Source organism: Coloeus monedula (assembly GCF_965178545.1).
Source record: "Coloeus monedula genome assembly, chromosome: Z".
NCBI lineage: Eukaryota > Metazoa > Chordata > Aves > Passeriformes > Corvidae > Coloeus > Coloeus monedula.
In genome coordinates, this window is record NC_138822.1 from 804,228 (window position 1) to 816,567 (window position 12,340).

Genomic DNA, 12,340 nt, shown 5'->3' on the forward strand with positions numbered 1-12,340 from the left:
CATGTGAGAGGGAGAGGAGAGGGTGAGAAAGAAGCAGGGAAAAAAAAGAGTCTTTGGGGGAGTATCTCTGACAAATAATGATCTACACATAGGAAAATCTGCCCTGTGCTAGCAAGAAGGACAGATAGGTTTAATCTGTCTAATTTTAGTGATTTAAAGGAGCGATTAAAATGACAGCTTGAAGCTGCTACACAAAAATGTATTGCATATATATGATCCCTTTCCATTAACTGACTGCACACAGCTCTGGTGCTAAATTACCTTTGGCTTGAGTTACTTACCTCCTTCTCTTTTCACAGAGAAGAAATCTTAATCTAAACTGCCCTCAGTTTTAGGCTAGCAAAACTAATCTGGCTGTTGACCAGACCATTTTTGGCATCCTCTGCTTTTGCATAACTCCCACAGTCTGCTTGCAGAAGCGACCAGACCTTTGTAGCTGCAGCAGATTCTCACTGAAGTCAGTGCAGAACCTGCTCTGTTCATTTGCTGCCGGTGCTAAATGCAAGTGGTATCATCCTTCAGAGCAATTCAATATGCCTGGACACTCAAAAGTACCTCCTGGTGCTGCTGCCAGGGGCTCCCACTGCCTGTTTTGCCCTTTTGACAAGGCCTTTATTGCAGCCTGTGGGTTCTGGATTGATGGACCTGCCTTCATGTCACTGTCTATGGAGGAATCGAGTTCCTTTCTGAATCTAAAACTTCATAAAAAAGTCAGGTACACGCTACATTCCACTGATTTTTAGTGCATTAGCTACGTGCATAACCTGTGCATTAGTGAAAGAAGAGATGTACAAAGGGAAGTGTGTAATCCTTTTGCACTGTAAATGTCTGATTTTTTGAGCTGGCTATTACTGTATTCTTGATCACTGCCTGGGGTGAAGTGTTGTAGCCCCTTTCAATACTTTCTGGGATGTGGAGCTGCCAAACCTCAATCTGAGAGCAGCCAAATGCGGTTGAAGATAATCAGTGTGGAAATAATTTTGTGAAAGGGTCAACTTCGGTAGCCACTGGAATGAGTATGGAAAGTTCTCATCTCCTCAGAGGTGCTGTAGGAGTTGATCAGCTGTAACATAACCCAACTCTAACAGCAACAGCAAGTAGAAATGGACCTTGTGAATTACAGCTGTGGTTTCCAGAATGACAAATCTCTAGAAAGCTCTACGAGCACTGAAGTTGAGCCAGATGAGTCCGGTGAGCTCTCAGCCTGACACACTTTAGCCCTGCTTGATTACTCGCACGATGTTAGAGGGATGAAAATTAGCTGAAAGTAGTAATTCATGTTTCATAGAGATCCACAGTGGGTCTTGGTGTCGGTCTTTCCATACTGATAAACCAGGCACAGCCTGATTAAGGTTGTTTAATTTTAATCAAAATTACCATGAGAAAGTTTCACAAAAGTTTTCAGGGAGAGCTGCTTGGCTTATATTGGGTTGTGACCAGTGGAGCTGTTCTGCAGTCATTTGAACAACTTGCCAGCTCCCAGTGCGACAATATTTTTGTTTTGTTTGTTCTGGCAGAAGCACTAATTGGAGTAATGGAACGACAGAGCTGGTGCCAAGTGATGGCAGGGAGCTCAGGCCCTGTGTGTGTTGGAGGGTCTGTGTGCGGCGCTTCTGGGAGGGGACTTCTGGCTGCTCCTGCTGCTGCCAGGTGCACTCAGCCTTCAGCTCAGTGATGTGACTTGGAGGGGCACCACGCAGAGCAATGCAGGCAGACACTCCCAGCGGGATCCTGCTGGGCCCTGAGATGGAAAACTGTGTACAAACACACATTATGCTTTAAACAGATGCGGAATTTCCTTGGCTGTCGCTGTCTTGCACACAGAGACATATACATAGTTCTGCTTTCAAGGGTGTCAGCTGTCCTGCTCAGGGAGAATTGCCCTGATTCTGAACACAGGAATAATAAAGTGGCATTACACCATTATATTTCCTGAGATGGAGATTCTGGTGTAGGCAGCTGAGTTGGTAGGGGATTTGGCAAAGATTAGAATTAAGTGAGACTTGTAAGGGAAATATTTGCTTTCTTTTTTCCATTGTGAGAGGACAAGGCAGAGAGAGATTTCCTTGCTGTGTTACATGAAAGGCAAGCAAACAATATATGATGTGATTTTGATCTGGATTCTGCATTATGTGGCTGGCTGGGTAATCCACTCCTGCGCTGTGCTAAATGCCTCAAATTGCATCAGTGGCTACACGCTGACCTTTGGAAAGGTGTATATTTCTTCCTGAATTTGTATGAAAGGTTCAATGTCTGAAGCAAAACCAGAAAATGTGTAGGTGATTTTCAGCGTGATGCCATAAACATTGCAGTTTATAATAGTAATTCTGCACTCTAGTAATTTCCTGGGCTATAACATCTCATTCCTGTACTGGGAAAGATTTGTGGAACCTCCTCCTTCTGACACCAGACATGAAAGAAAAAAATTTGATGGTGATATCCCAATTAAAGATTAACATGAGACTTTATCTAAGCAGTTGGTAGAAGATGGTAATTTTATCTGTTCTTGCCCAGGTCATGGATTTCCATGTGAAACTCCAGCTCTGAGTTTGGGGGCACCTAATCTGCTGTCAGAGAGACAGGACGCCATCAAATTGTGTCCTGCTTATCAGTCCTGCTCGAATTCTGAGTCTGCCAGTGCCCTCTTTCTGTCGGGGATTTAAGATGTTTACTTCCAAGAAAAGAAAGATATAGGATTTGTTAACCTCCCCATGTCCTTTACACAGGACAGCCAAGTTTTTTTCCTTGTCATTTTTGTGTAACTAATGGCTCTAGCCAGGAACTGGGGAGGGGAGCACTTGTTCCCTCTTGGGGACACATTTTAATGAGATTCCCAGACCCATTTCTGCAGGTTCATGGAGGTTTGAGAAGCACTGAGGCCTGCACATTGTACTTTCTTGAAGTTCCCATCTCAGTTAAAAAACTCCGTGTGGGAAATGTTCACTGAGTTACTCCACAGCTGACACTGTTCTCCACCGAAAATGGTTATGTGACAAAAAAATGACGGTGTAGACCCCAGCAGTGTCCCTTTCTGAGGCTGCAGGGTTGTCAAAACCTGCTCAGGGGTTGTCACCAAAGCAGAGTCACCAGGGCTGTGCCTGGCATAGGGTCTCTGAGGGCTGGGGTCATCGGGGGCTGATGGCCATGGCCTGGCAGGGGGCAAATGGGATTCCTGTTCCAGGCTGCTCATTCACAAATTTTAACAAAAATTGTTGCTTGTCAATTTCAGATACTTGGCTAAACAGTTGAATCTTATTTGCAATTTTCTTAGACAATGGCTTGAAAATGGAAGTTTTGCTTTCAAGTGATCCCTGCTCTGGGAGTTAAGAAATGGGAGAAAATGATGATTTTTTTTCCTCCAGTTTAACAGACATTTAGGATCTCCTGCTTTTACTTCTATATTCCCTTATTTTTAATTAATACCTTATTCTAGTTTGCTGGAGGAGCTGGCTACTCAGGAAAAAAGTATTTTCACTGGACGTTTCCTGAGTTACAGAGCTGTGAAGCATTTGTGTCCCGAGCTATTGAAGTAAGTCCTGAGCAGCTGCAGTGGTGTGGGGAGAGAAATTTGGGGAGCACTTTTATGCCTTTTTTCTTTCATTTTATTCCCCCTGCGCCCAAGTGTTGTTTGCATAATGAATATTTGTTTAAGCTTCCATTATGACCCAGTCCTAAACGGTCTGGAAACTGCTTGTGAGATGGACATTTTGTTCAGAGATTTTTTGGTGATGGGTGTGCATCCTGCCAGTTTTTGTTTTTCATGACAGTCAACTCTCCGTTCACAGATGGTCTGAAAAATGATACATTTGGCTCCTTGCAATTGTCGCCTCCTTTCCATTTAACCTTTGTTCCTATTGACATTATAAAAAGATGAATAATCTCACAAACTCCTTCCTTTAAGTTTAATGAACTGAAGGTAAAAATTCCAAAAGCCATTTAATGTGATTTTCTCTTTTTATCTGTACATTGTCACAGACTGTATTTTAACTTTGTGATAGGGCACACTGAGCATTTTAAGTGTCTGAAAGCTTTCTTTGAATAGGTCTTGAAAAGACTGTGAACATTATGCAATAAATATCTGCTATACTCCTCTTCATATTGATGATAGAGCAAGTTATGAGTGTAGATGAAGTGTCATTAAGGAAATGAAGAGCTAGGGATCATTTGGAATGCAGGAAAACATCAATAGGTAAAAGTTGCTTATCTCCTCCCTGAAAGATAAGAGACATAGCAGGAGCACAGGCAAATGTATAAATGCAAAGATATATCAGCTGCAGTATTGCCATTCTTGTCACTGTTCATAGCAGACAATTCAAGCATTATTGCAGTGAAAAAAAAGAAGTCTAAGGTGTACTAAAGATTTGCCAATATAATTGCTAAGGATTGTTCAGAAAGGCTTTTCTTCTTCGTCAGTTGTTCCCTATAGTTTTTTATGTAAGTCATAGGAAAAAAAAGCTGCTGTCACACTGCACATTTGTCATGGTATTCTGAAATCTGAGAACACAATTGGCAGCAACAGCCTATGAAATTCGGGATCTGTTCCTTCCTAGAGTTACATATATAAACAAAGGCACAAGGTTTAGATGGTTTTGTCTAAGACTTCACCAGAAGAAGTGGACTTGTGAGTTTATCCATGGATGCACACACAAACACTTCTTGTGTGCAAACAGATGCGATTTTGAAGATGTATATAGCTGTACCAAAATTCAGAACTGGGTTTTGGTTATGACATTGACCCCTTGTTGTCTCTCTTTGCTGGTGCTGAAAGAAGACAAGGACAGGATGTTCTTGCATTGCTGCTGAATTTTAGCTTTAAAAATGCACACTATGTGGTTATTTTACTCTAAGATGAGTTATTGATTTTTAGTAGTAAGTTGTGTAACTTGTAACTGCAAGTATGTTCTCAGTGTTTAGCCATTTTTAAAGATTTCCTTTTCAACAGTGAGACTGATGTGCTCTCCTGAGACAATATTTCTATTAACAACCCCAGAAATCTCAAGAGTGTGTGCTAATTATAGGTTTAGCAGCAGCCCTGTTTTTAAGGACTTTTGAAGGACAAATCTTAAAATTTGAATATTTCTTTGATCTGAAGTGAATATTTTCATTCTTTGTGGTATACATGTTTTAAGCATATAATCTCATAGATTATGATAATTCTCAGAGCAACCTTAGTGTTGTTGAGAGGAGATAAAATAGTATCTTGATCTTGATGGTATTCTTTAGCCACTTACCTTTCTATCCCATCCATTAAACTAAAATTATTTTGCTGGACTGATGTATTTTTAGACTTTTGGATTTAGTCCAAGTTTACTGCATAATCTTGACACAACTGCTTTATCTCTATGCTGTGTTCTTTAAATTTCTCTGATTAGAAAAAGCTTTTCTAAATCAAGGGTCATTTAAAAATAGTTTACCAACCTTTCCCTTAAATATTTTGCAGAAATTAAATGCAGTCACTAGGTCTCTATCTGTGTTACACTATTGTACATCAGCTGGTCCATGTGAATCCCTGGGATTTACCTTACTAAGACCATAATCCCTTGACTTGATTTGATAGTTAGATTGTATGTATGGCAGAGGCTTTAGGCAGAAGAATCAGATACATACTTGGAATTATTTCTGACGTGGGTGGTTACAACAGGGATTTTCAGTGGCATATTTCTTAGAACAAAATGATTTCATATGTCCCAAAGACCAGTGAAAGTGAAATTAAATGCCTGAAATGTGTTAGGCTCTGGATTGCTCCTGGCTTTTAACAGTCAGTTTTGATGCTGAATTAGTTTGTAGCCCTTTCTGAAACAAACTCAAAGCCTGGCATAGTGAATGATTAAATATTCCTCTCACATAAACTGAGGTAGCCTAAAGACTGTGGCTAAATGTTACAGCTACTGCTCTGAGGCATCACACTGCTCATGGAGAAACCCACATAATGGTTTTAAGATCATTCGATAGTAACTGAAAAAAAAAGGAAGGACTGTATTATTGAGCAAATATGCTGTACTTTGCACAGTGAATGGGATCTCATCATCTTCATCCTTCTTTTCATCACAGTTCGTTTTCTTTTCCAGCTCTGCCGTTCTTCAGCTGGCTAATGTATGACAGCCCAATATCATAAAAAAAGAAATGGAGGAGGCCAGAATCACTGGCAGTTTAGATTTCTTACCACACTAAAATACTCACCCTCTGACACATTTCTGTGAAAATGTGTGAGACCCAATTACTGGCTTGAGAATGTATGACCAGTAAGGATGGGAATCTATAAACACTCATCCAAACTTTTGTAGGTAGGTTCAGGTAAAAAAAAAATATAATCCCTTTTTTGGGGCTTCTTGTTTATTGGGAAGGCTTTTCTTTTGTGCTGCATATATTGGAGAGGCTTTTCCAGTTTTAATCTGTGGATGAAAACTGCTGTGCCCCACGCCTGGGGTTTGTATCTGTTCTTTATCCAGGTCAGAAAGCAGCACTGGTGTTTGCTAAGCCAAAGCTGTCAGGATTCAAGCCAGCCTGAGTGGTGAAGCTGGCCTACAACTCTCGGGTGTATCCATCAGTTTTGGTTATTTGTCATCTACCTGGTGGGCCCTGAATGTTCTCCTTCCACCTCTGGGACTCTGTGGGACTCGCTGGGATTTCCCCAAAGGCTGGAGTGCAATTTTCTCCCATTGCTGGGTGCTAACACACCTTCAGTGTGTGATTCCAGGGTAGTTCATTGAAACTGGCACATCAAGTCAGCTTCTGATTGGAAGATTTTTGCTGAGAAAGACACCAGAAACTTCATGACTCTGAACAACTTACACTAGTTCTTGTGAACGGATTTCTCTTTGTGTAGATAAACCCTTAAAAGTGGATATTATTATTATACCATCAAAACTTCAGACAAGTTAATTGCTATGGTCAAGAATCATGTGCTGTTGTATTAATCTCAGACTAATCTTAGAATAGTTTGGCTTGGAAGGAACCCCAAAGACATCTTGTTCCAGCCCCCTGCCATGGGCAGGGACACCTTCTATTGGATGCAGAAATACAAAATGCAGAGAATACAGCTGCTGTAGCTGGAGTGAGAGTTTTTGACATCTCAACTGAAATAGAAAAGAAAATAAAATGTTTAATTTCTTTAAAGTACAGGGTGCAGACTTTGCCATGATACAAATGTTCCTCTGGGGTGAGGTGGATTTTAAAGGTGCAATGCTGTAAATTGCTGATAGAGTCAGTTTAGCCCTGAAGAACCAGGTAAAGCAGGACAGGATTTTGCTAAAGGCAGCTGTTATTAGCTTTTGAGGAGAGGGTCTGCTCTGTGTCTCACACTGACATGGATGGGATCTGGCCCTGAGTGCAGCACTTGCAGAGGTGAATCACTGACACCTTCCAGCTGCAGCCATCGATTTCCTGGGGATTTATGAATAGAATAGGCAATGATACCTCCCTCTGAGACCTGCTCTGGCCTTCCACGTAACAAGAGCTATGTACAAAGTACTGTTATAATTTAATCTGCAGATTTATCTGTCTATCCAGCACATACTTTTTTAAATCTTTAGTGATAGTGCAAGCTATACAAATATTAACTTTTTATTAAAGTGTTTAATGTGGAGATTTATGTCTATTAAGCACCTGTATTTTTCATCTTTGGTGATAAAGGAAGCTACAAAAATATCAGGTTTTTATTGAAGTGCACAAAAGAAAACATGTGAAGGTGAGACTGGATTTTTTGCATAACAATCTGAAGACAAGTACCTGAACAGAGTGATTAAACAGTATTGAAAGAAGTAACTCAGTGAAACTAGCAATGCTGTCAGGTTAACTTTGTGTTTGACAGCCTGTGGTAAAAGTTCTGCATCACCATTATGTGAAGATACTATTTGTGGAATCAGTACATATTCATTTCAACAGATAATGGTGAAAAACATTACTTGAAAGTAGCACTCACTGAGGCACCTGCCCACTGAGATGATTACTGATTAGAAATACTGCTGGTATTTCTAAAGTGGAAAGATTGCTTCCTTCAGGAGAGGAGAGGATATTTACCATGCAGTGTTTCAGGTTATTTCACCATCGGGTCTGGACGTGGGCAGGTCCATCCAGAGTCCTAATTAAATTACTTGTTATTGTCAGTGTGCACATTCAGATTTATAAAGGTGTGGAGGGCGCTGGGTGGGGCTCAGCCTGGAGAAAAGGAGGCCTGGGGGGCCTTCTGGCTCTGCACAGCTCCCTGACATTTGGGGCCATCTGTGTTCATCTCAGTTCTTCTCTTACACAACTGGAGCTCTCCATTTATTGCTTCAACACATCGACATTAAGTACGGAGAACATGGATCTGGGTGAACAAGTGTTGCTCATTCTTGGCAACAAGCTAATTACTGCTTAAAAATTGATGAAATTCTGAGGGCCATACCGGTTTGCTGAAGTGATCTCTGGAGGCTTTAATTTTTTCGTTCCCTCTTTTTATTCTTCTATTGTAGTTCACTCAAAACTGTCTCTGTAGGCTTCTCTCTCTTTTCCTTACAGCTTACTGAAACTTGTTTTCCTTAATGTTACCCTGGTAAAGACGTTGCTGCTTAAATATATAATTTTCATTGTGACTTTCATTGCTGCAATTAAGTGGCTAATTGAACAGTTTATAATGTGTATTCCTAATTGCTTCTGCAATAGGTTAACTGTGAAAGGCATAGAAGATTAACACACAAAATGTTGCCTGTGTTACCTTTTGCTGAGAAAAGCCTCAGAGATTTTCTTTATTTTTCTCTTTATGGGGAATGAAACTGCTTAAAATGCTTCAGTATTAAACTTCCTTTGATATTGAATCTTAGATGCCATCTACAGTGTAACTTGCCATAGTTTAAAAATGCCCATGAAATGTAAGTGTGGATAAAAAATACATTTGGGGGTTGGGGTCTAACATGCAGTAAAAGATGTGAGTCTGCAGTTCAATGCTTCCTGACTTGCTTATCTTGCCAAAAATACAGAGCAGCAATTTGGACTTTCTGGATTGCCTGTTAAAAGAATAGAAAAAAATAATACAAGCCTCTAGAATACCTCCAATGGGTTTATCACAGAATAAATAGAAGTTTAATCTGCCTGTGCTATTTATAATAAAACATGGGATTTCGAGCAGCTTTTATACCAAAAAAATGGTAAAGTACTGGTCATGTGGGAGGGTGTTCACAGCTGTTCCTGGGCTCTGCACCGAGTGGAAGGGAGAGCAGCACAGTGCAAGAGCAAATCAAATCTAACAGAAACATAGAAAAATGCACTCTTCTCAAGTATATCTTCAGAGTTACCATTTTTTAAAAGACATTCAGGGGTTTAGTGTAACAGTTTCATTATTATTAAAATAATGTAATCATCATTTTAGTGCACAGATTTTATTTTTGATAAAGCTACAGCAGAATGAAAAGAGAAGCAATAATACTAATGTAGGAAGACAGTTGCTTGCTAATAAAACTATTTATTTATAAGTAAATATTGCTGACCAAAAAAAACCCAAACCTGTCCATAAAAGATGGATGGGATCTGGCCCTGAGTGCAGCACTTGCAGAGGTGAATCACTGACACCTTCCAGCTGCAGCCATCGATTTCCTGGGGATTTATGAATAGAATAGGCAATGATACCTCCCTCTGAGACCTGCTCTGGCCTTCCACGTAACAAGAGCTATGTACAAAGTACTGTTATAATTTAATCTGCAGATTTATCTGTCTATCCAGCACATACTTTTTTAAATCTTTAGTGATAGTGCAAGCTATACAAATATTAACTTTTTATTAAAGTGTTTAATGTGGAGATTTATGTCTATTAAGCACCTGGAAATTGCATCTGGAAAATTGTAGTTTTCAGGCAGCTGGGTCTGTAAATGTGTTTTCCATATATCTTCCCATTTTTGTCATCCCAGTGGTAAAAAACCCAAACAACTTACTTGAACAGTGTTGATTAGTAGAGTCTGTACAATACTGCCCTTGTGAAGGAAGATTTCTCATGCTGACCTTGTCCTCCTCTGTGTTTAAACTACTCCCCTCCCCTTGTTCTTTACTAGTTCTGAAATTTACCTGTTCCCCTTTTCTAAACCATTTTGACTTTTCAAATCTGCTTGATTACAGGCCTAGCTCTGGTCTGGTCCTTTTCCTTGCTGTAAATTTCTTCCATACTGGAAAAAAAAAAAAAAGAAAAAAAAAAGAAAAAAAAAAAAATCTTTGTCTTCAGTTTGCTTTGATTCACTTTATTTCTTTATACACCTAATTTTATTTCTTCCATGCTGAAGGGAGGCCTTGAAATTTAATTACACAGGCAATTATTCTTCACCTTTCTAAAGCTGAGTGCTGACCCCAGGAGCTGTCTGTGTTATGATGGGCAAGGCTGTGTTCCAGAGGTGCTGCAGAATTTCTTTGGTCCAGACATTCACATTTCACCACCTGTCCGGCGCCTTTCCTTTTATTGCACAGAAATATTCTACAGACCTTCCATTTCCCGAAATCTCTCCTATTGTATTTTCATTTTCCCCAGCCCCATTCACCCCAGTGTGGGTTTGTTTCTGTGCAGGGTTCAACAACTCGGAGCGCACGTGTGACAAGGAGTTCATCATCCGCAGGGCCGCCACCAACCGCGTCCTCAACGTCCTGCGGCACTGGGTCTCCAAACACTCACAGGTATCCCCTCCTCAAACACACAGGGATCAACAGTTCACACTGCTCGTGCTACAGGCAGCCTGCCTCAACTGCTCTGGCTGTGTTAAAATACTCGTGTTGTCATGCAGAAATTTATTCATTTATTTGTGGTGAATTGCGCACGGAAAGCACGTGCCAGTCCCTCCACAGGCCTGGCAGGACTGTGATTGTAAAGTGGTGTTGGCAGAGAAGGGAGGGGAAGAAATCCGACTGGTTTGTGGAATATCATAGATAGAAGTATCCTGTAAGCTGACAGGTGGGAAAAATGCTGGGAGATTCTGACATGGATGTAGAAGACTTTTGAAAAGGGTGGATGGATGGATGGATGGATGGACAGGGGGAGGAGGGAGGGAGGAAAGAAGGAAGGAAGAAAAAAAAGAGGGCTCTTTGGAAGCAAATGAGAGATTTTTGTACACCTTGTGCAGCTGGTGCTTCACGGCACTTACAGACTGCTTTGTCACTACGTGCTGCTAATAAAGGATACTTCATCTCCAAAGCTAATTCCAGCAATGTCAAACTCTCTAATGCAAAATCAATTCCCTTTTTCCCATGTAAAGGGTTTAATTTTCATTGAGGTTAAGTTTGCTAGAGAATTAACTCAGTAAGAGATGTGTTAGTGGAAAAATCAGTTATGTTTGGAAAGCTGAGCAGCCCAGAAGAGATTACTAAAACCTCTCTTGGTATCATGGGAGTGATTAATCATTTCAAGTTACTGGAAGCAGCCTATGAACTTCAGGTTTTGACTCCCTGTTAAATTAAAGTCAGAATCAAGCAAATCTTGAGCTGTAACAGAAGTGGCAGCAGACTTATTACAGTTTTGTGTTACTCTAGGTGCTTATTTCATTCCAGTTCATATCTTCTATGACATGAGTTGATCCTCTTTGCTAATTAAAATTTATGTGATCATGGAAATGTGGAAACTTTTATCTACATTAAGCAAATCTACAAGTAGTTTCACTGATTACTTTTGCATTTGCTTTTGCATCATGTTTAAAATTGGAATTCTTTTAAAAATATGAAGAGGACAAAGATAATGAGTAACACATTGTGCATTTTCTAAGTGTAAGCTGTTACCTGCACTCCCTGGTCTCTCACTGCCTTTTATTTTTTCCATGGCAAAGGTGTCAGATTTTAGTTCTTTAGCTCTCCTTGTCCATTATTATTCCAATATAGCACATATTTTAAAATGCAAGGGCTTTGGCATGAGAAATAAGAAATGCTACATCAGCAGAGCATGTAATCAGCTTTTTGTGTTGTTTACTTGTGAGACTAGGGAGAGAGAAAGGACAGACATAAGCAAACTAGTCAGAAAAGACTGACCAGTTGCTGGCAAAAAATATGGGACAGGACTAGTTTAAGGAGGACAAGTGAAGAATTACTGTCTGGCCAAACAATGTGAAATGTTGGCAGTAAAGATGTAGAGTCCTGGGAGAGCAGTAGCTCCAAGCTTATTTTACAGTAACAACACAAACTGCAGATCCTGAGCCACCAATGTCTGGTGAGGAAATGCTTACTCAATTTCCAAAATGACACAACAATATAAGCATTGAAATTTTTTAAGAACAACAGACCTGCCAAAAACTTTTATATGTTTTAAGGTATTTGTGTTGTTCTCTGGATACTCATCAACCTTGGCTGAGACATCCTTCATCCTCATGAGCAACCAAGAGCAGGTTTGATTCTCAAAAAA

At 40.2% G+C, this 12,340-nt stretch overlaps 1 protein-coding gene across 1 annotated transcript in view; it reads left to right on the forward strand.

The window, feature by feature from the left end:
• Positions 1-12,340, forward strand: part of RASGRF2 (Ras protein specific guanine nucleotide releasing factor 2) — a gene marked incomplete at its 5' end in the record, with an annotated part of 95,310 nt that overhangs the window by 61,909 nt on the left and 21,061 nt on the right. Inside the window, one exon of the mRNA XM_082301129.1 lies at positions 10,526-10,632. Coding sequence (XP_082157255.1) covers positions 10,526-10,632 — 107 coding nt within the window. The remainder of the gene's footprint in view (positions 1-10,525; positions 10,633-12,340) is intronic.